This window comes from Takifugu flavidus, chromosome 22, assembly GCF_003711565.1.
Source record: "Takifugu flavidus isolate HTHZ2018 chromosome 22, ASM371156v2, whole genome shotgun sequence".
Taxonomy (NCBI): Eukaryota; Metazoa; Chordata; class Actinopteri; order Tetraodontiformes; family Tetraodontidae; genus Takifugu; species Takifugu flavidus.
Window position 1 is genome coordinate 9,456,323 of NC_079541.1, and position 20,207 is coordinate 9,476,529.

The 20,207-nt window shown below is 46.4% G+C and overlaps 1 protein-coding gene across 5 annotated transcripts in view; it reads left to right on the forward strand.

Annotated features, from left to right (window-relative positions):
- mpped1 (metallophosphoesterase domain containing 1) overlaps window positions 1-20,207 on the forward strand; it is a 48,530-nt gene that overhangs the window by 11,051 nt on the left and 17,272 nt on the right. For all 5 annotated transcript variants that reach the window (XR_008948357.1, XR_008948358.1, XR_008948355.1 and 2 more), the window contains exons 4-5: window positions 4,364-4,589; window positions 18,371-18,486. Coding sequence is in view for 1 of the 5 variants with exons in the window: in XM_057023131.1 (XP_056879111.1) it covers window positions 4,364-4,589; window positions 18,371-18,486 (342 nt within the window). In the remaining 4 variants the exon portion in view is untranslated. The remainder of the gene's footprint in view (window positions 1-4,363; window positions 4,590-18,370; window positions 18,487-20,207) is intronic.

The following is a 20,207-nucleotide window of genomic DNA, read 5'->3' on the forward strand; positions in this document are numbered from 1 at the left end:
GCATAAACATACACACACCCATCAAATTTACCATTGTGCTGGCAGGCAGTGCATTTCCTCTCCTCTCCTCTCCTCAGCCCATGCACACACATACACACACACACACATACACATACACATGCAGTAGATAGTAATCCCCCGATCATACCAGAGCTCTGGGTAGATGTACATTTTTCTCCTCAAAGCTCAGACCACCCAGCAGCATGTGAACAATGATGGCAGATTCTGGTGTGGGTGTGTGTGTGTGTGTGTGGGGGGGGGGGGGGGGGGGGGGCATGCATACAGATAATGTAGCATGTGATGTGCAGACACACAACCATCACATATTTGCATGGAGCTGCGAAAGATGGTTGATTCACTGAGCAGCTCAACACTTGGTCAGGATGGTTCTAACCACATGGCTCAGGAGCAAAGACCAGAGTAGATGGAGAGTGTCTATAGTGTGTGTACCCTGGGTGTGTTCCCTGTGTGTTTACCCTGTGTGTGTACCATGGGTGTGTACCCTGGGTGTGTACCCTGTGTACAGTAGGACAAGAGCTGTGAAATGTCCTGACTCTCAGTTCAAGATGCCAATTATTTTCCAGTTTCACTCGAAATAACAACTAGTTCTTGCTTACAAAGCTTTTTAAATTTAACAAATTCAGGACAGAAAACCGATCCCAGTATGCTGTCTCTCTCAGACATACACACACACACACACAGCCCATAGGCTCCTCATTCTACACTCTGTGCTCTTCATTCTTGTCCTTTGTCTCCACAGTAACACAAATGTAAATGTCTTGTGAGATGAGGGCTGACTTCAGCCCTACACATTACCACAATTCCTTTTGGGACACATGACTAAATAGTGTGCAGTGATCCTTGCTTAACACGGACCCCACCCCCTCATCCTCCCTAGTTAGTGTGCTATGTAGCGAATAGATTTATTTCAAATCTTTTTATTGATACCCAGACTCATCTGATCTTGCTCCATCAATCAGCAGCCACGGTTCCTCTGAGCAGTTCTTCTGTCTGGAAATGACCTTCATGGTCATACTCTCCTGCATCCTCACCACCACATTCGGCATCAGAAGTTTGTGAAAGAACATACAGACAAGCCCAGTGGCTTGTCTGTATGAGAAAGAAGTCCTGCTAGGAGCAAAAGCTGTTAGTCATGGGGTTAATCCACCAGACTTTGGGGTTGTGGCTGCTATAAAAGAGGCTTTACAAGCTCTGATCCTTCTGAGTGGAGGCAGCAGAGGAGGTCTAGGTCAAACCGATACAGATCTCAGACTGATTACAGATTACAGAATTCACAATTGTGGATAACACCTGGGTTCCTACTGGAACACTAATAGACACCTCAGGGATGGGTTCATGTCCCTGAACTCCTGCACACAGGAGTGGAAACAAAGCATAGGAAAGTTCACAGTATTATGGGATATGGGTACAACTAATGCAGAGCATCTGTGGCAGGAAGGACCAGGAACTGGTTGTCAAGGTGGACAGGGTGGGAGCACATGGAGCCATGCAAGATCTCCTCGTGGTCACTCTGCAGGGTTCTCACCACCACTACTGGAGGGACGGGTTAGGATACTGGAACTCTTTGCTTCTGCTTCACTTCACCCAACGTTGCCAAAGTCATATGCTGACTGAAACCGTGTCCAGGAAGCAGCAGCGCAGGAGGACACTCAAGGTTGGATCAAGACCGGGTCCCTGCTGACCTTCACTTACAAATAAGGATTTACTGATTAAGCCTTTGTCCCTCGTGGCCATTATGGATGTTGAAATATCCAGAAGAACAACACTTTCTTGAAGCAACTGGATCCAGGCTGAGTATCTGGTGATCTTAGTGATCCCTTTTGGAACCCCGTGCAATAGTTCTGATTATGGTGTTGAAAATTTTAAAGATGTAAATATGATAATGATTTAACACAGTAGACCTAATCTGACAAAATCCCCTTCTAGGATTTTAATTCTTATTTCACTGGAAATGTTCTAGGTCTGAGTTCAGCCTTTCCGGTCGGTAGAAGGTCTACCCTACAGGTGTCTAAATAGTCTCGTTTCTACCTGGGACTTTCCTGTCTCGGGTTGGCTGCTGACACGGTTCAGTCACTATGGGCTTCAGACCTCCTTTGTTGCTGTAGACCTGCAGATGGTGCAGCTGAGTCCAGCACATTGTGTGTTTGTATGTGACGTTCCTCTTGTGTGTGATTTTGCATGCAGGTGCGCCTGCAGTCACTGTTCGCGAAAAGGAGTAATTAAAGTGAGCTTTAGAAGCGGCTGACAGCCAGGCGACAGCCCTGTCACAACAGCCAATCACAGTCCACCAACGAGAAGAGACAAACAGAGGGGGGACAGAAGGAGAGAGGGAGGGAACTAGTTGAGGAACCCAAAAATCCTTGAAGGAAGAATAATAAGATAAGAGCAGCTGTCACAAAATGCACATCGCTGCAGTTTGGACCAGGGCCGCTGTCTCTCCCAAACCCCATTTATCTGTCGGGAAGGGGGGGCTTGTGTTGAGCTGTCAAACAGATGTTAAAAGAGCTCCATCAATGGGGGCAGCACCTTCCAACTCATGCTTACACACACAGAAGACTGCTGCTGACCTATGTAGACCCAAGGAAGGGGGTTAAAGGAACCCTTCTGCCTCATTTCCTTCCTATTTAAGCAATTTAACTAATCCACAGATTCCAGCCTAGTTAAACTTGACCTTTATTATTCACAGGAATGGATTAACCGTCATCTGTTCTCCACCGGCTTCACAGAGGGTTTGAACAATATTTTCAGATGTGAAATAGTGATGATTTTATGGGGGGACCGCTCCGCGGTTATGAGGGGAGCCCCGGGTTTTCCTGGAAAAGACGTCTCGTACTTAATGATCCGGCTCATTTAGCTGGGTTGACGTTGACTTTTGATTCAAGATTCAAGATGTACTTTATTCATCCCCGTAGGGAAATTGAATTGTAGCAGCCTAACGTGGATTAATATAACTGTCTAGGTTTTGTATTTACAAAGTATAGAAATAGAATAAATAAATACAAATAAGATTAGAACGTTCTAAGCATATATACCGCATATATTATAAGCATATACTGTATATATAAATATATACATATTATAAGCATATATACATAAATATAGAAGATAATAGAAGAAAAAAAATTACAACATAAACATTAAACAATTATTGTTGTTGAGTGGGTTTGGATGAATTATAGAGTTTAATGGCGGACGGCAGGAAGGACTTCCTGTACCGTTCCTTAGAGCAGCGAGGCTGCAGGAGTCTGTTGCTGACGCTGCTTCTCAGTTTGTCCACTGTGTTATGGAGGGGGTGGGAGGGATTGTCCATGATTGTCCGCAATTTCAACACCATCCTGTCCCTCACCACCTCGTCCAAATTTGCAAGATTTCAGCCAACAGACCCTGCCTTTTTAATGAGTTTGTTGAGTCTGTTGGCATTGTTTGCTTTAATGCCTGCACCCCAGCACACTACAGCAAAGAAGGTGGTGCTAGCCATGACAGACTGATAGAACATGTGGAGCATCCTGCTGCAAACACTGAAGGACCTGAGTGTTTGCAGCAGGTGAGTGTTTGATAGCTGAGTGTTTGATAGAGTGTTTGATAGCTTTGACTGTGGAATTAATAAGGAACCTTTCATCACTCCTATCATTTCTGGATCATTACTCTGAACTATCTGACCCATCACCCTACAAACCAGGAGAGCATTTTGTAAGTTTCTGGGTGCTCCAGGAGCTGTGTTGGTCTTCCTGAAGACAACTTTGTGTTTTGAAACAGGACAAGTGCAGAGCAGCATCGATCCCGCCGGGCCATAGTAGCCAATTAAAGCCATTGAGACAGAAGTAAACTGGGTGGGAATGTGAGGGGTGAATGTGTGATGAGTGGAGGACGACAACAGACGCAGAATGTTTAATATTCTGCCTGTTCGCTTCAGACCGGCTGCTCTCTCCTCATCATTTCACCAGATAAAGATCCCTGATGGAGGCGTTGAGCTGGGCCTCCAGAAACAGACGGCAGCGATGAGCTGGGCTGGGACCTTGACTGATGGAGGGAAACTCAGACAGACGTAGAGCTTTGCTGGAGAGGGGGGGAAGCCTAGTCTCATGTGGATGCCATACTGTCTCAGTTTGGTGCTGCCTTCCTCTCCGTCACCCCTCAACCAGCTTCTCCTCATCGGCAAAGCTGATTCTAAATTCTAACACAAACGTCCTTGATGTTTGAGCCTTACAAGGTTGTGCACGGACTCAGATGTGCTTGAACACGTGCATGTGACATGTACGTGAGTGGTGATCTGGGTTCATGTGGTCCCAGTTCTTCTCTTTCCCTTCAGCTTTCATCACACCCCGTTCTCCACCTTTGCCAGGCACCCTTCCCTACGACATCAAGATTGTCATCGCCGGGAACCACGAGCTAACCTTTGATCAGGAGTTCATGGCCGACCTGATCAAGCAGGACTTCTACTACTTCCCCTCAGCCTCCAAACTCAAGCCAGAGAACTATGAGAATGTCCAGTCGCTGCTCACCAACTGCATCTACCTGCAGGACTCTGAGGTGACAGTTCGGGGTTTCAGGATCTACGGCTCCCCCTGGTGAGTGCTGAATGTGTGAACTGTCTCAGTAGTTTGCTCTGCGTGCCCCCCCTCCCACTGATGCTTTATTACAGTCTGACATGGGACAGCTGGGCTCTGGCGGATGTGCACCTTAGTAAACATAGGCCCGGTTCATCGGGTCATCCAGTAGATGACATCATCATCCCTTACGTGCATGAGTGCACACGTGCAGGTGATCCGTGTGTGTTTGTGGTCGTCTGAGCTCATACCTATGGAGGGTCCGAGACCAGCTGAACGTAATGTTACATGAAACTAGGACGTTGTCCTGCTGATTGCTGTGTGTGTGTATTGTGTGTGTGCGTGTGTGTGCAGAGGGGCTCCATGGAACATGTTCTTTCTCTCCCAGTTTGTATTGTCTCTTCTACATTCTTAACTGAACTTGCGTTGACCACAACAGCCTTAGCTCCAGATTCCAGCGCCAGCGTTTTACGTGCACAGCCTCTCCGCCTGTCGGAGGCTCCCACTGTGCAGCTGAACAGCCACTCCACATCATCCAGCATTTACAACACTGCAGTTGTTGCTTTGCATTAACAGGAAGAACCCACCTTTGCTTTGCTCGGCTGTAGTACAGGCGGATCTTGAGACACCATGAGTGAGGAGGTACAAGTGAAGGGAGGACAAGGTCAACACAAGTGATGTCACATGACCCTCAGGTGTGCAGGAGGGTCCAGAAAATGTTGGTGGGTGAGGCAGAATCTCTCGGCCCTGGAGAGGAGAAACCTCCTGGTTTGGCTGGTCTCATCTGGAACCTGGAGGTGGACCCCTCTCACCGCCGAGCTCTGGTCTCAGACTCAGCTCGGGGGTCTTCGGGGCCTTCCTGCCAGGTCACGTGTGAAACGTCTCTGTTCGCAGCCCGTGGTCTCAGCACGTGGCTGAACTCGGGAGGACAGAGACGCAATAGCGCAGCAAGCTAAAGCGCGTCCCTGGTTGGGTTGAAAATGCTTCTGATGATGGTGGAGACGTGCACAAGGACGGGAGAAGGTTGCCGTGTTTACTGGGGGGGCTCCACCGGGAAAAATATGCCAGGAAGCATTTTTCCCTTTAAATGGGAGAAACAGAAAAGCATCAATCTGGCCGCTCTGTAGAATAATTAAAGACGCAGATGCAAAAGACTCCTTAATTAGATTTTTTAATTATTGAGGATTCACTTCTTCTATAGTGGCCCAATTAAGAAAGCTCATCAAACAGTGCAGAGATGAAGAGAAGCCTCCGCCGCCTCCTCCTCCTCTCTGCACAATCTTCCTCCATCTCCTCTTCCTCACCTCTCCCGTTTGAGAGAAACCACTTACCTGCAGGTCCCTTCATCTTTGTCCTGACTGCAGGTTCGGCAGACAAGCGGCCGCTGAATGAAGGTGGCTGGTTTTGAGGCTCTTCGCTGCTCCTCTTAATGAGCCTGATGATGGTGGAGATGCTCTGAGGCTGCTGTCACCTTCTGGGTCCTTGGTTAGCCAGACAGGACAAGCTTCAGTCCTCACAGCTCTCCCTTTCACAGCTGCTGCTGCGTGGGGGTCACCTGGTTTTGGACCTGGTTCTGAACTGGGTTGGACTGGCTTAGATAGAAGAACATGTAAACAGCCCCAATTGAACAATAACACTGGATTTGACCTTCTGTCTGTCCGTGTGTCTGTTGTCTTCAGGTCTTTAGTCACAGAAAAATGAACGGCAGCCGGTTACCCTGGCAGCCTGCTGACGTTGAGTGGAACTAATTCCAGCTGTGCAGGATCCCGTCTGCCTGGTGGCGGTGGTGCCGGCAGCGGTACCACAGCGCTGCTCTTTAGCTGTCAACCTCCACCAGCTGGGACTTGGTGCTTTTCTGGGCCTTCTCACCAGAGCCCACACTAAATTAACATCTGATTCACTGGGAGACTCTGACACCCCCCCGAGCCCTGTCCTCTCTCTCTACCTCCTCATTCCTCCATCTCCCACCTCCATCCCTGGAGTCTTCACACTCCCACAGGAGCCAGAGAAAGTAGCCTACATACACTGAGCATTAATAAACAGCTACTTAAGGGGGTTGGTGGAGGAAAGAAGGAGACAGAGTTGTCCTACTTTAACACTTGTCACCGTCCCACCCTCACTAAGCCCCCTCCGTTCCTTTCTTGTGGCCCTCCTACTCGTCTTCACGTTTAGTAACTGCTGCCAGTCTTCAGGCCGCAGCTGAATAAACATGGAAGCTGCAGAAAGAGAAGAGGGGACGTCTCTCTGGAGGGACTGCTCTGCTCTTAAATTACCTGTTAACTGGCCTCTAGGGGCGGAGCCTGTGAGCATGAGTGTGTGTGTGTGTGCGTGTGTTTGGGTGTGTGTGTGTGTGTGTGCCTCAGGCATGTGCCATTGTTTAGAATAGAAGTGATTCTCTCCATATGGTCCTTCTTTCTTCAGTCTCCCTCCATCTTCTGCACTCATCTCATTCTTCTCCATCCTGCTAGTTGATCATCCGTCCATCTGTCCATCCGTCCATCCATTTAGCATTTCCCTTACTCCCTCTTCGGTGACACATTTGAACAGGAGGTCCCTTTAGCCTGGAGAAGGTCCATATCCAGTAGGTCCAAGGTGCTGCTGCTGCTGCTGTTGCTGTCTTTGTTGTTGTTGTTGACAACAGTTTTGGTGGGTACATGCGTGTGCACTTGGTTTACAAAGGTTGAGTTCTGCTCCCTGGGACCAGAGCAGCGTCACTTGTCCCTGGAGGACACTTCACACTGCAGTCTGGCCCTTCTGCCGTGCTGGCACCAGGAGGAAGCTTCGACCCAGGCCCCGCCCCCCTCTCTCTTCTAGATACAGGAAACTGAGTCAACCGCTCACCCTCTCACCCTCTCATGAAACTGAATAATCACCACTGTTGCTGAAGATAGGAGAGGGGGAGAGGAGGGACACTCCCCTTCTCTCTTCCATTGTCTTCCCCCTCCACCCGTCTCCTTCTCTCCACCACAGAACTTTGAAATAATTTGTGTCTCGTGGGTTTTTTTTTTTTTTTTACACATTCTAATTTCCAACTAAATGGGACATCTGTTTGAGAAAGGGAAGATTTGCCATGGTTACCAAGGCAACTATCACTCTGAAAGGAAATGGGGTGGGAGGATGGGGGTTTGCTTGAAAAAAGGAAAACGTCTAACGACGTTTATGGGCAGAATCATACTCTGGGAGAGTTATCTGTGCAAGAAAAACAGTGGTGTACCTGCTGTCCTCCTCTTCCTGTCTCAGGTCCACCTTCTCCTCCGCCTCCATAACATACCTGTGATGGTAGACATTCAGTCACAGGCAGGACAGATATGGGTGGATTCTTCAGTCATCTTCTCATCCTCCTGCAGCACCATCACACCTGTAAAGTCCCTCTTAGATTACAGAACCCTCCCCCCCCCCAGAAGTCAGTAATGGGTGATTATTGAGCGCAGGAGGAAACGGATGTGCTTCTGCCCAGCCCGGATGAATTTAACTTGAGCGCTCTTCACTGTGGCTGCCAGGAGTCATATTGATGGAGGAACAGAGAAGGACTTGGGAAATGTCACGTCCTGAAGTCCAGACATGAAGAGACAAGACCAGGAAGGAGTCCCTCTGCTTCCAGTGACATTTCATTTAGTTGGGCGGCAGAAAGTTACAGGAGTGGAAACAGGCGACAGGAAGCAGTTTGCTGGAGAAGACGAGCACCAAGAATAGTTGAACACATCCTCATCAGTGTTCATAAGTCATGGAGAAACAGGAATCTGCAGCACAGCATCACAGTAGCAGCACAGCAGCTCTAGCAGCATAATAGTAGCAGAACAGTAGCAGCACCAGCAGCACCACAGTAACCCACATAATAGCAGCAGCACAGTTGAGGCATAATAGCACGAGCAGCAGAACAGCACTGGAGCAGCAGCAGCAGTGGTAGCAGCAACAGAGCAGCAGTAGCAATCAATCAATCAATCAATCTTTATTTATATAGCATCTGTTACAATCAGAACTGTTTCTAGCCACTTTACAGAATTCCAGGGCCTGACCCCCAACAAGCAACACTGGCAAGGAAAAACTCCCCTTTAATAGGAAGAAACCTTGAGCAGGACCAGGCTCATGTAGGGGGACCCACCTGCTGATGGCCGGCTGGGTAGAGAGAGAGGAGAAGGGGGAGGACAGGTAGAGGAGAGAATGGGTAGAACATAATATAACATAATACATTATATTAATTAAAATAGGCTGCTGGTAGAGTCGGGTTGAGTGGTTCAGCGGGGTCGGAGGTCAGCAGGTAAGTATACAGCTGATGACGGCGGCGATACCTGTAGATCACGGGTGGGGAACCTTTTTCATATCGATTATCGATATTATGAACACATACCTAGGGATGCAAAAAAAAAGACAAAAAAAAGTCTATAACCACTTTGTTACTTAGTCTCATGATTGCTGCATTTGAGTTTGAATTATTTATTTAGCACACATGCATATAAAATCACCAAAAAAAATATAATAAAATGACAAACAAGTAAAATATGTTTTCATGATCATACAAAACAATAAAAAAAGAGGTGCAGAGTTGAGGCAAGAGACCAGTAAGGGCCTGTTCGAGGCCTCTACTCACAAAAACTGCAATACAACAAGATAATCAAGAAAATAAATTAAAAGAAAGAAAGATAAAGACAATAATAATAACAACGAGAAAGCACTCGGAGAGCGCAGACCTCCGCCAAGCACAACAATTCCTGGCATATTGTGATTTCCACCATAAATATTAGTCCCACATATACTTTGACTACATACTTAGATTCCTTGACCATAAAAACATACCGTTAGCCACTGGAATCATAACAATATATGTCTTAGTTAAGTAGTTATTCACGAAAAAAAATTCACACTTTGAAACAATTTTACTTTGTATGGTGCGAGCGCCTCAGTGGCGGCTACGAGGCACTCCTTCAGGAACTCTCCTTCGGCGTGAGGTTTCAGCTTCGTGGCTATTAATTCACTCATCACAAAACTTGCACGCGTAATATTCTCTCTGTCGGTACATGGTCGTGTGAAAGCTGCTTGTTGAGCCTCCAAACTCCGGCGAAGAGCGTTAATTTTATCCAAACTCATCTGTCCTTTCAACTCGTCGAGTTTAGCGTGTTTCGCTATGCATTATTCGTCCGTGTCAATCAGTCCAGCCCACTACGTACATCACATGCTGTGTTCACTGACCCTGACCTTGACTCGGACATAACATAATCGTCTGTTTTATCTCAGAAAACGGGAAAATATTTCCTCTTGTTACGAAAGAAATTTCAGGATACGAAAGGCAAAAATACGCTACCGCTGCTACTCGCAGCTCGCAGAGTTTAGCGAACGGTCCCACTGTATAAGTGCACATATAAAATATAAAAATCTTATTGCGTTGCGGGCCGGTAGAAATGGTCTCCTAGGCCGTATACGGCCCGGAGGCCGGGGGTTCCCCACCCCTGCTGTAAATGAATACAGAAGGGGGGGGGGGGGGGGGGGGGGGCAGAAAAACTACACAAGAAATAACATCACTAGTCTACTTGGTGGGGAGGATAGGATAGGATAGGATAGGATAGGATAGCAGAGGAGAGGAGAGGAGAGGAGAGGAGAGGAGAGGAGAGAGAGGAGAGGAGAGGAGAGGAGAGGAGAGGAGAGGAGAGGAGAGGAGAGGAGAGGAGACCATGACCCAGTGGGGTGACAGAGGCATGTGAGGTGATCATGTTTCTGGACCCCGGCAGCCTTGGCCTATAGCAGCATAACTAAGATGTTAGCCGACCCCCTAAGTATGATAATTTGTCTGTCTAGGATCGTAACTGCAACTACAGAATTAGTGATAATAAGCTTTTTCAAAGAGGTAGGTTTTAAGCCTAATCTTAAAAGTAAAACTCCCCTGGAGTCAGCCTCCCTTACCTGGACAGGGAGCTGGTTCCACAGCAGGGGCAGCAGCAGCAGCAGCAGTAGTAGCAACAGAAGAAGGGGCAGCAGAACAGCAGCAGTGGCAGTAGTAGTGGTAGCAGCACCAGAAGCAACTGCACAGCAGCAGCTGCACAGCAGTGCCCTATAGTTCATAGAGCTGAAACCTTTTTTCCAAACTGAAGCATTTGTCCTGCTGATGTCAGCATGGGCCACGAAACTTTAGCAGAGGGGAATCTGTTCCGCTCTGCTAAAGTTTTGTGAACTCCGTCAGGAACTCTTGAATCTGAGAAAATCTATACAGAATCACAGAATTTGAAGTAGAAGAAGGCATCAATTAGGTCAAACAGGTCCAACACAGGTGTTCCTGTTCAAGTCACCATCACAAGCTGCAGCGTCTCCTTTGTCCCTCTGCACAAGCTCTTGTCCTTGATTCTCTCCACCAGAGAGCTGCTGCTCTGATGGAGGTTTCTGACAGGTCTGATCCAGCCTCTGGTTCTCAGCAGGTCTGGCTTCTGTCTCTGCTCTGCACAGTTTTACTTCCACTTTCTATTCCTGTGTTTTCCTCTCCATTTTAAAAACACACTTTGTGTTGGCAGATCAGAGTGTTGTTAACCACATCGTAGCTTCCTCCCGCTGAGATTCGTCCCCGGCGGGAGCTCATTATCGCTGGGCATGAAGTTGACTGCAAGGGTCCCGTCTGATTTGTCACATCCCAGTTCTCTCCCGGCGTGTGTGTGTGCCCGCGCGCGCGTGTGTTCGTGTGTGTGTGTGTGTGTGTGTGTGTAAACAACCTGCTTTTGGGAGAATCGCAGAACATTTTGTTTTTAACTGACAGCTGAGAAACTTGTGGGCAGCAGCTGTACGACCGGTGGGGCAGAAGTGAGACAGGTGGAACAGAGTTGAGACATGGTGTGACAGCTGCAGGTTTCTTCATGGTTTTGTAACTACCAGATCTTCATCTACTCCCTCAATGCCCCAATGCCCCAGTGCCTTGATCCCTCAATGCCCCGATGTGTTGATCCCACAATGCCTTGATGCTTTGATCCCACAATGCCTTGATGCTTTGATTCCCCGTTGCCTTGATCGCTCAGTGCCTTGATCCCTCGTACCCCAATGTCTTGATCCCTCAATGCCTCGATGGTTTGATTTCCCATTGCCTTGATACCTTGATCTTTCGATGCCTTGATCCCTCACACCCCAATATCTTGATCCCTCAATGCCTCGATGCTTTGATGCCCTGTTGCTGTTGTTTTCTCTGTGATCTCTGCCTATTCTCTCTTCTTCGGCGCTGGCTGTCACGGTGGTGCCCTGAAAACCAGGTGTCCTTTATAGACAATTGGAACAGTTTTTGGGGAAAACCTGGTCTGATTAGGAGAGACGGTGTCCATCCCACACGGGATGGTGCCTCTGTCATTTCTAGTAATTTGGGTAATTTTATTAGACCCAAAGTGACCTGGCAAACCAGGGTCCAGACCAGGATGCAGAGTTGTTGTCTTACACACCTCTCTGCTGCTTCCATAGAACCCTCATCCACCAACAATAACAGATTTAACACTTTAGAGGTAGTCTCTGTTCCACAGTTAAAAGTTCACCAAGCACAGAGCAAGGGAGCAGTCAATCACCATAATCTTATTAAAGTTAATACCAAAGCACAAGTTGGAGAAACTAACACCACAATTAAATGTGGACTTTTAAATATTAGATCTCTTTTGTGTGAATCCCTGTTTGTGCACGACCTGACAGCGGATCATCACATTGATTTATTCTGTCTTACTGAGACCTGGCTTCAGGAGGAGGAGTATGTTAGCTTAAATGAATCTACTCCTCCTACCCATCTTAATTATCATATTCCTCGTGTTACTGGTCGAGGAGGGGGACTGGCAGCAATCTATCACTCCAAGATATTTATTAATCCTAAACCCAAACATCACTCCAGTTCATTTGAAAGCCTGACTCTTGTCATCACCCATCTGAACCGGAGGACAGAAAAGCCACTTTATTATCAATTTAATAAATAGATGTTATAAGTGACAGCTTTAGAAATGGCTTCATTTCATTACTTAAGTCAGTTGTTTCCTTCAACAAGTAAATCAACCAGCTCATAGCTTCAACCACACCCTTGATCTAGTTCTGACTTACGGTGTTGAGGTCAATGTTCCCTCAGAACCCACTCCTGTCAGATCATTCTTTGATCACTTTTACATTTATGATTAAGGATTCTTCTATGTTCAGAACTCAGTCTTACTATAACAGGTGTCTTTCAGATAATGCTGTAGCTAAGTTTAAGGAAGCAATCCCTGTGCTGATCCCAGGACCACTGTGTGTTACCCCAGGCATGAATCATTATAATCTTATCCCTGCTGAGGTCGACTCTATTGCTGAAGGTGCAGCAACCTCACTGAGAATCACGCTTGATTCTGTTGCCCCCCTGAAAAAGAAAATAGTAAATCAGAGGAGGTGTGGCCCCGTGGTATAATTCACATATTAGGACCCTCATCAGAAAGCACGTAGACTAGAAAGGAAGTGGTATTCTTGTAAAATAGATAGCCACCATGTAGCCTGGAAAGACTCTCTGGTAGTTTACAAAAAGGTCCTCCACAAGGCTAGAACACCTTATTGTTCATCTTTAATTGAAGAAAACCAGAATAACCCCAGATATCTTTTCAGCACTGTGGCCAAATTAACCAAGAATCAGAGCGTTTTAGATCCACGTATCCCTTCTTCCCTTAGTGGTGAAGATTTCATGAGCTTCTTCACTGATAAGGTTTTAGCTATCAGAGAAAAAGCTAACCAGGTCATCCCAACATCACCAGATGTTCTGACTGTGGGAACATACAGGGTCTCCAACAAGCCCTGATACTCCTTCACCCCTAAATATTTTTCTGAGGCGTCTTTGCTAATTCAGAAATCGAAGTCCACCACATGTCTTTTAGATCCCATCCCAACACATCTGTTAAAGGATGTTTTACCATTGATAGGCAGTTCTATCCTGGACCAGATCAATTGTTCTTTAGTGACAGATTATGTACCCCGGTCCTACATGTTGGCAGTGATTAAACCGTTGCTTAAAAAAACATCACTGGATCCTGATGTGTTCGCAAATTATAGGCCTATATCCAACCTTCCTTTTATCTCTAAAATTCTTGAGAAGGTGGTGGTTACTCAGTTACTGGAGCACCTGCAGAGGAACAGCCTTTTTGAGATGTTTCAGTCAGGCTTTAGAGGTTACCACAGCACAGGAACAGCACTTATTAAAGTTACTAATGATATTCTTATAGCTTCAGATCATGGACTGGTTTCTATGCTGGTTCTTCTGGACCTCAGTACTGCTTTTGACACAGTTGATCACAGCATCCTGTTACAGAGATCGGAACATATGATTGGCATGAAAGGGACAGCACTAGTGTTACGGAACGGTTTGGTAGGCGAGGACCGAGACACAGGGGCCAAGCAAAAGGTTCTTTATTGGCACAATATCCAAGAAGATCAAACAAAGTAACAACAAAACTCAGGAAAAGTATCAACTGAAAGAGCGAACGAAAAATCACCATTCAAAATGGGAAAAAAACAACTTAAAAAGGTGACAAGGCACAGGAAAAAACTCACAAAACTAGAGAACAATGAGGCGAAGGACGGGCGATCTTGGGGAGCTGGTGCTGGAGCTAGATGCGTGAACAAAAGCAACAATCCGGCACCAGAGGCAAAGAGGGGAGAGCTTAAGTAAGCTCTGATTAGGACGTAACCAGCTGCAGGTGCGCTGGAGGCTCAGCGCTCTTCGGAGATCAGCCTAGTCCCGGATGCCATCCAGAAACCGAACCACGACAACTAGACTGGTTTAAATCGTATTTATCAGATAGATTCCAGTTTGCTCATGCCCATGGCGTTCCCTCTTCATACAGTAGGGTTAGCCATGGAGTTCCACATAGGTGTGTACTTGGACCAATCCTTTTTACCTTGTACGTGCTTCCATTAGTAAACATTATTCAGCAGCATGGAATAAATTTTCATTGTTATGCTGATGACACTCAGCTTTATTTATCCATGAAACCAGAGGAGACAGAGAAGTTAGTGAAGCTTCAGACCTGTCTTAAAGACATAAAGTCCTGGATGTCTTCAAATTTCCACCTCCTTAACTCGGGAAAAACTGAGGTCATGGTGTTTGGTCCTGAACCTCTCAGGGATAGATTAGATCACATGATCACTCAAGATGGTGTCTCATTAACATCTAGTCTCTCTGTGAGGAATCTAGGAGTAACTTTTGACCAAAATCTCTCATTTAACTCACACATTAAAACAGTCTCTAGAAGTGCCTTTTTTCACCTGAGAAACATTGCAAAGATCAGGAAACTACTGACGCGGCATGATGCTGAAAAGTTAGTCCATGCATTTGTTACATCCAGGCTGGACTACTGTAATTCTTTGTGATCAGGGTGTCCAAACTACTCTTTAAGAAGCCTCCAGGCAATCCAAAATGCTGCAGCTAGCATTCTGACAGGTATTGACAAAGGAGATCACATAACTCCTGTACTGGCATCTCTTCATTGGCTGCCCATTTAATTTAGAATGATTTTTAAAATTCTTTTTCTCACCAATAAGTTTCTCAGAGGCCTAGCTCCATCCTATCTGGAGGAGTTAGTGACACCTTATCATCCCAATAGACCGCTCCGCTCTCAGAATGCTGGTTTACTTGGGAGAGTCTCTAAGGGCAGAATGGGGGGCCGAGCATTTAGCTACCAGGCCCGCCTGCTTTGGAACCAGCTCCCTGTCTATGTACAGGAGGCTGACACCATCTCTACTTTTCAATCAATCAATCTTTATTTATATAGCATCTTATACAATCAAAATTGTTTCAAGGCGCTTTCCAGAATCCCAGGGCCTGACCCCAGACAAGCAACAGTGGCAAGGAAAAACTCCCCTTTAACAGAAAGAAACCTTGAGCAGGACCAGGCTCATGTAGGGGGACCCTCCTGCTGATGGCCGGTTGGGTAAAGAGAGAGGAGAGGAGAGGAGAGGAGAGGAGAGGAGAGGAGAGGAGAGGAGAGGAGAGGAGAGGAGAGGAGAGAGAGAGGAGAGGAGAGGAGAGGCACAGAGCACAGAAACATACACAAAAATACACAATACAATGGGTCAGCGGGGCCAGAGGTCATCATGCAGCTCCGAAGGCGGCGATACCTGTAAATAAATAGAGAGGGGGGGGGAGCAGAAAAACTACACAGGAATCATCATAACTAGTCTGCTTGATGAGGAGGAGGAAAGGAGAGGAAAGGAAAGGAGAGGAGAGGAAACCATGACCCAGTGGGGTGACAGAGGCCTGTCAGGTGATCATGTTTAGGGACCCCGGCAGCCTTGGCCTATAACAGCATAGCTAAGATGTGACCTCACGATTAGACGACCCCCTAAGTATGATAATTTGTCTGTCTATGATAATAACTGGGACTACAGAATTAACAACAATAAGCTTTTTCAAAGAGGTAGGTTTTAAGTCTGATCTTAAAAGTAGAGATGGAGTCAGCCTCCCGTACCTGGACAGGGAGCTTGTTCCACAGCAGGGGGCCTGGTAGCTAAATGCTCAGCCCCCCATTCTATTCCTAGAAACTCTGGGAACCACAAGTAGACTAGCATTCTGAGAGCGGAGTGGTCTATTGGGCTGGTAAGGTATCACTAGCTCCTCCAGGTATGATGGAGCTAGGCCTCTGAGGACCTTGTAGGTCAAAAGAAGGGTTTTAAAAATCATTCTAAATTTAACGGGCAGCCAATGAAGCGACGCCATTACAGGAGTTATGTAATCTCTTTTGTCAATACCTGTCAGAACTCTGGCTGCAGTATTTTGGATCAGCTGGAGGCTTCTTAAAGAGTTGTTTGGACACCCTGATAATAAAGAATTACAATAGTCCATCCTGGATGTAACAAAAGCATGAATTAACTTTTCAGCATCATGCCGCATCAGTAGCTTCCTGATCTTTGTGATGTTTCTCAAGTGAAAAAAGGCACTTCTAGAGACTGTTTTAATGTGTGAGTTGAAGGAGAGATTTTGGTCAAAAGTTACTCCTAAATTCTTCACAGAGAGACTAGATGTTAATGAGATACCATCGAGAGTGATCATGTGATCTAATCTATCCCTGAGAGGTTCAGGACCAAACACCATGACCTCAGTTTTTCCTGAATTAAGGAGAAGGAAATTTGAAGACATCCAGGACTTTATGTCTTTAAGACAGATCTGAAGCTTCACTAACTTCTCTGTCTCCTCTGGTTTCATGGATAAATAAAGCTGAGAGTCATCAGCATAACAATGAAAATGTATCCCATGCTGCCGAATAATGTTCCCTCAGGGAAGCTCTCCTTAATATATGAATAAAGACTGATTGCTGGAACACCAGGTTCGTGGTGGCCCTGTAGAAGCAGGACTCCAACCTCAGTCTGGCTCTAATGTTCTGCCTCCACAGGGCCACCACACCACAAGTGTCCCCATCTCGTAGAACAAAATTAAAAATCTCTGTTAAAAGACTCCTGTGAGTCTGATGCAAACCGTCTGAGACTGACCACAGAACGGTCACACAAGGTTCTGGGGTCCTGGGCTGACAGGAGTGTCTGGAAGCATGGAAATTTGGTCATAAACTGTGTGGGAGAGGTGAAACACGGAGAAATCCCCGCCCTCATACCCACTTCAAAGTTCCAGGCTGTTATTAGAATCATTGAGTCATGAATGTTTAATTAAACCATCACGGTCGGAGGTTTTTATGGCGTCACTGCATGGAGAGATTAGCAATGTTCTTCTTCAGTGTTCGTCTCTTCATCATCAGTTCTCACACTCCTGGTTCTCCTCTTTATCGCATATTTAAATATATATTATTACGCTTGTTATTCTTATTACTGCTGATGGGAGCTGCCTGCGTCCACGTGTCCTGTCTCCCTGGTGTTTCCTGCCATCAACCAGTGTCTCACACACACCTGTAGTCTATTCCAGTGAGCTACACACGGTGTGTACGTATGCGTCCTTGTGTTGTGAGCAATGGATGCATGTGGACATAGTTGATGTAGAATTCATTGTCCAACCCTGCAGGAGACACGAAACAAACTGAGCATCAGGCTCTTTTTAACTAAGGGTGTTCACATCAGAATGGACATTAATATTCCATGGCTGAGGCCGGTCTGGAGGTTTTAATATTCACTCTATCAATGATTGAGACTTCAGATGTTCCCTCAGAGATGTTCAGGCTCAGAAGTTCAGGAAGTGATGGGATTTTTAATTGGCTGCTGAAATCGAGGCGCTCTGCCTCCTGCACTCCTGCTGACCGCCGCCTCACCGCTCCAGCCTTTGAAGGACACACAAACTATGGACATCCTTGGAAAATCTGCAATGTTCTCCAGCAGGAAACAGCAGTGGTCCGCCGAGAACATCAGGCAGCTGTAAACAGCAGCACGTACGTGTGCTGGAGAGAAAGATGGATGGAGGAACAGATTGTAAGTGACATGTTAATTTCTTCTGTGTCACTCATGGTCAGGACTATCAAAGTAAGGGGACAGGAATTAGTGCCACAAAGACATCCCTCTTCTTTTCTCATTCCTGCTTTTTTCCTCCACTGGGGTCCTCCTGCCATGAGCCATTCCAGTCTATGACTGAGATCAAGGAGACCACTTCCCTTGATAAGCTGCCACACCTCATAATTAGACTTAAAATGGCTCGTTTCTGTATGGTGCACACAGGACGGGGGGTCTGATTTCACATCTCTACTGGGATCCAACAGGTTTCTGCTTCTGCCTCATGAAGCATCAGGCGATGTTTAGCATTAGCATTAGCACAAACTGAGTCTGCTTCATACTTCATTATTCCTTGATATGTCCGTCAAGTGATCAAAGAATTTTATGAACATGTTTTTGTTCTGTCTTCTGTGTCTGTGCAGGCAGCCCTGGTACTACGGCTGGGGCTTCAACCTGCCCCGGGGTCAGGCTCTGCTGGACAAGTGGAACCAGATTCCAGACAACACGGACATCTTAGTCACACACTGCCCCCCACTGGGTGAGAAACACCCACCTTGTCTCTCCCTGTCTCACTCACACACACACACACACACACACGTGTGTGCATGTGTTAATATGCATAAGCCCATATGAACACATGTACTGATGCTGTGCACATCCCTTTAATGATGTGAGTTCTTGGAGCATTACATCTCCACCGTGCACCGACCATCCACATGTGCACGTTCGGGTGATTGTTGAAAGCGCAGAAAAAGGAGGGAAGCGTGAAGAACCATAGAAGCTGAAAGTGAACATCTCCTGAAAACGAGGCGGGTGAAGACAGGTGAGACATTAAAAAAGTGCATATGCTGGAAGCCTGCAGGGCCAGAACACAGCCAGCAGCCTCTGATGGGGCCCGGAGTCCTCATTTGACATTCATCACACTTTTTATGTAAAGACATAAAGGTAGATGCTGGTTCAGAAGATATCAGAGCCACTGTCCCCACAAGCCTCTCTCTCACAGACACACACGCGCACACACATTCACACCTCATCTCCCACCGCAGCTGTGGTGTTTAGAAGAGTGTGTGTGATTGATTTCTGGTGTCTGTGTCTTTCCTGCAAACGTTTATTTTCCACTCAGCTCAGCCAAGTGTCTCAAGCTATCTGCTCGTAAGACACTCGCATATGGAACTGCTACAATGCATCACCCACACACACACTCACACACACACACAAACACACACACACTAAAAGTGCTATGGGCCATCTTTGATTTACTGTGTTTTTAAAAATGGGGAAAAAACAAATGATGAATAAAAATGAGGGAGAAAAATACGATATGTGTTTTCAGAGTGCAACTAAGATTTTATTAGGTGCAATAAAGCAGCAGCGCACCATCTAGAGAGGAAAATATGGGCTCTTTCTCCGGCTGAGAGAGAAGCTGATGCAGGAAGAGGAAAATGGGCTGGGAGCCGGCAACAGCAGCTGTGAAACAGGCAGCACATTAGAGCCAAGTAGCCCAAAGACAAGAGCCGGAGCTGCTAGTTTCTCTCCACACAGCCATAATCTCCTTAGGCACCTATGTAGTTACAGCTAACTGAGCTAACAGCAGAAACACTTGACAGATTGAGTCGGAGCGGATTATTTACAAGAACAGTGTGAACGGGAGGAATAGTTCCAGAACTACATTCATCTTCTGCTCTTCTCTGCCCATGAGGACTACAAGACTGGGAGGACCTGCCGATTACGTTAGAGGTCCGTCATATTAGAGCTCTTTTAAGTTAGAGCTCCTTATGTTAAAGCTCCTTCACATTAGAGCTCTTTCAAATTAGAGCTCTTTTAAGTTAGCGCTCCTTATGTTAGAGCTCCTTCATGTTAGAGCTACTTCACGTTAGAGCGCCTTTAAGTTAGAGCTCCTTATGTTAGAGCTCCTTCATGTTAGAGCTACTTCACGTTAGAGCTCCTTTAAGTTAGAGCTCCTTCACGTTACAGCTGCTTAAGTTAGCGCTCCTTTAAGTTAGAGCCCCTTCAACTTAGAGCTCATTCATGTTAGAGCTCTTTTAAGCTGGAGCTCCTTTAAGTTAGTGCTCCTTCACATTAGAGCCCCTTTCGTTTGAGCTCCTTTAAGTTAGAGCTCCTTCACCTTAGAGTTTCTTCACGTTAGAGCTCCATAAGTTAGAGCCCCTTGCGTTTGAGCTCCTTTAAGTTAGAGCTCCTTCGTGTTCAGCTCCTTTAAGTTAGAGCTCCTTACTTTAGCGCTACTTCACATTAAAGCTC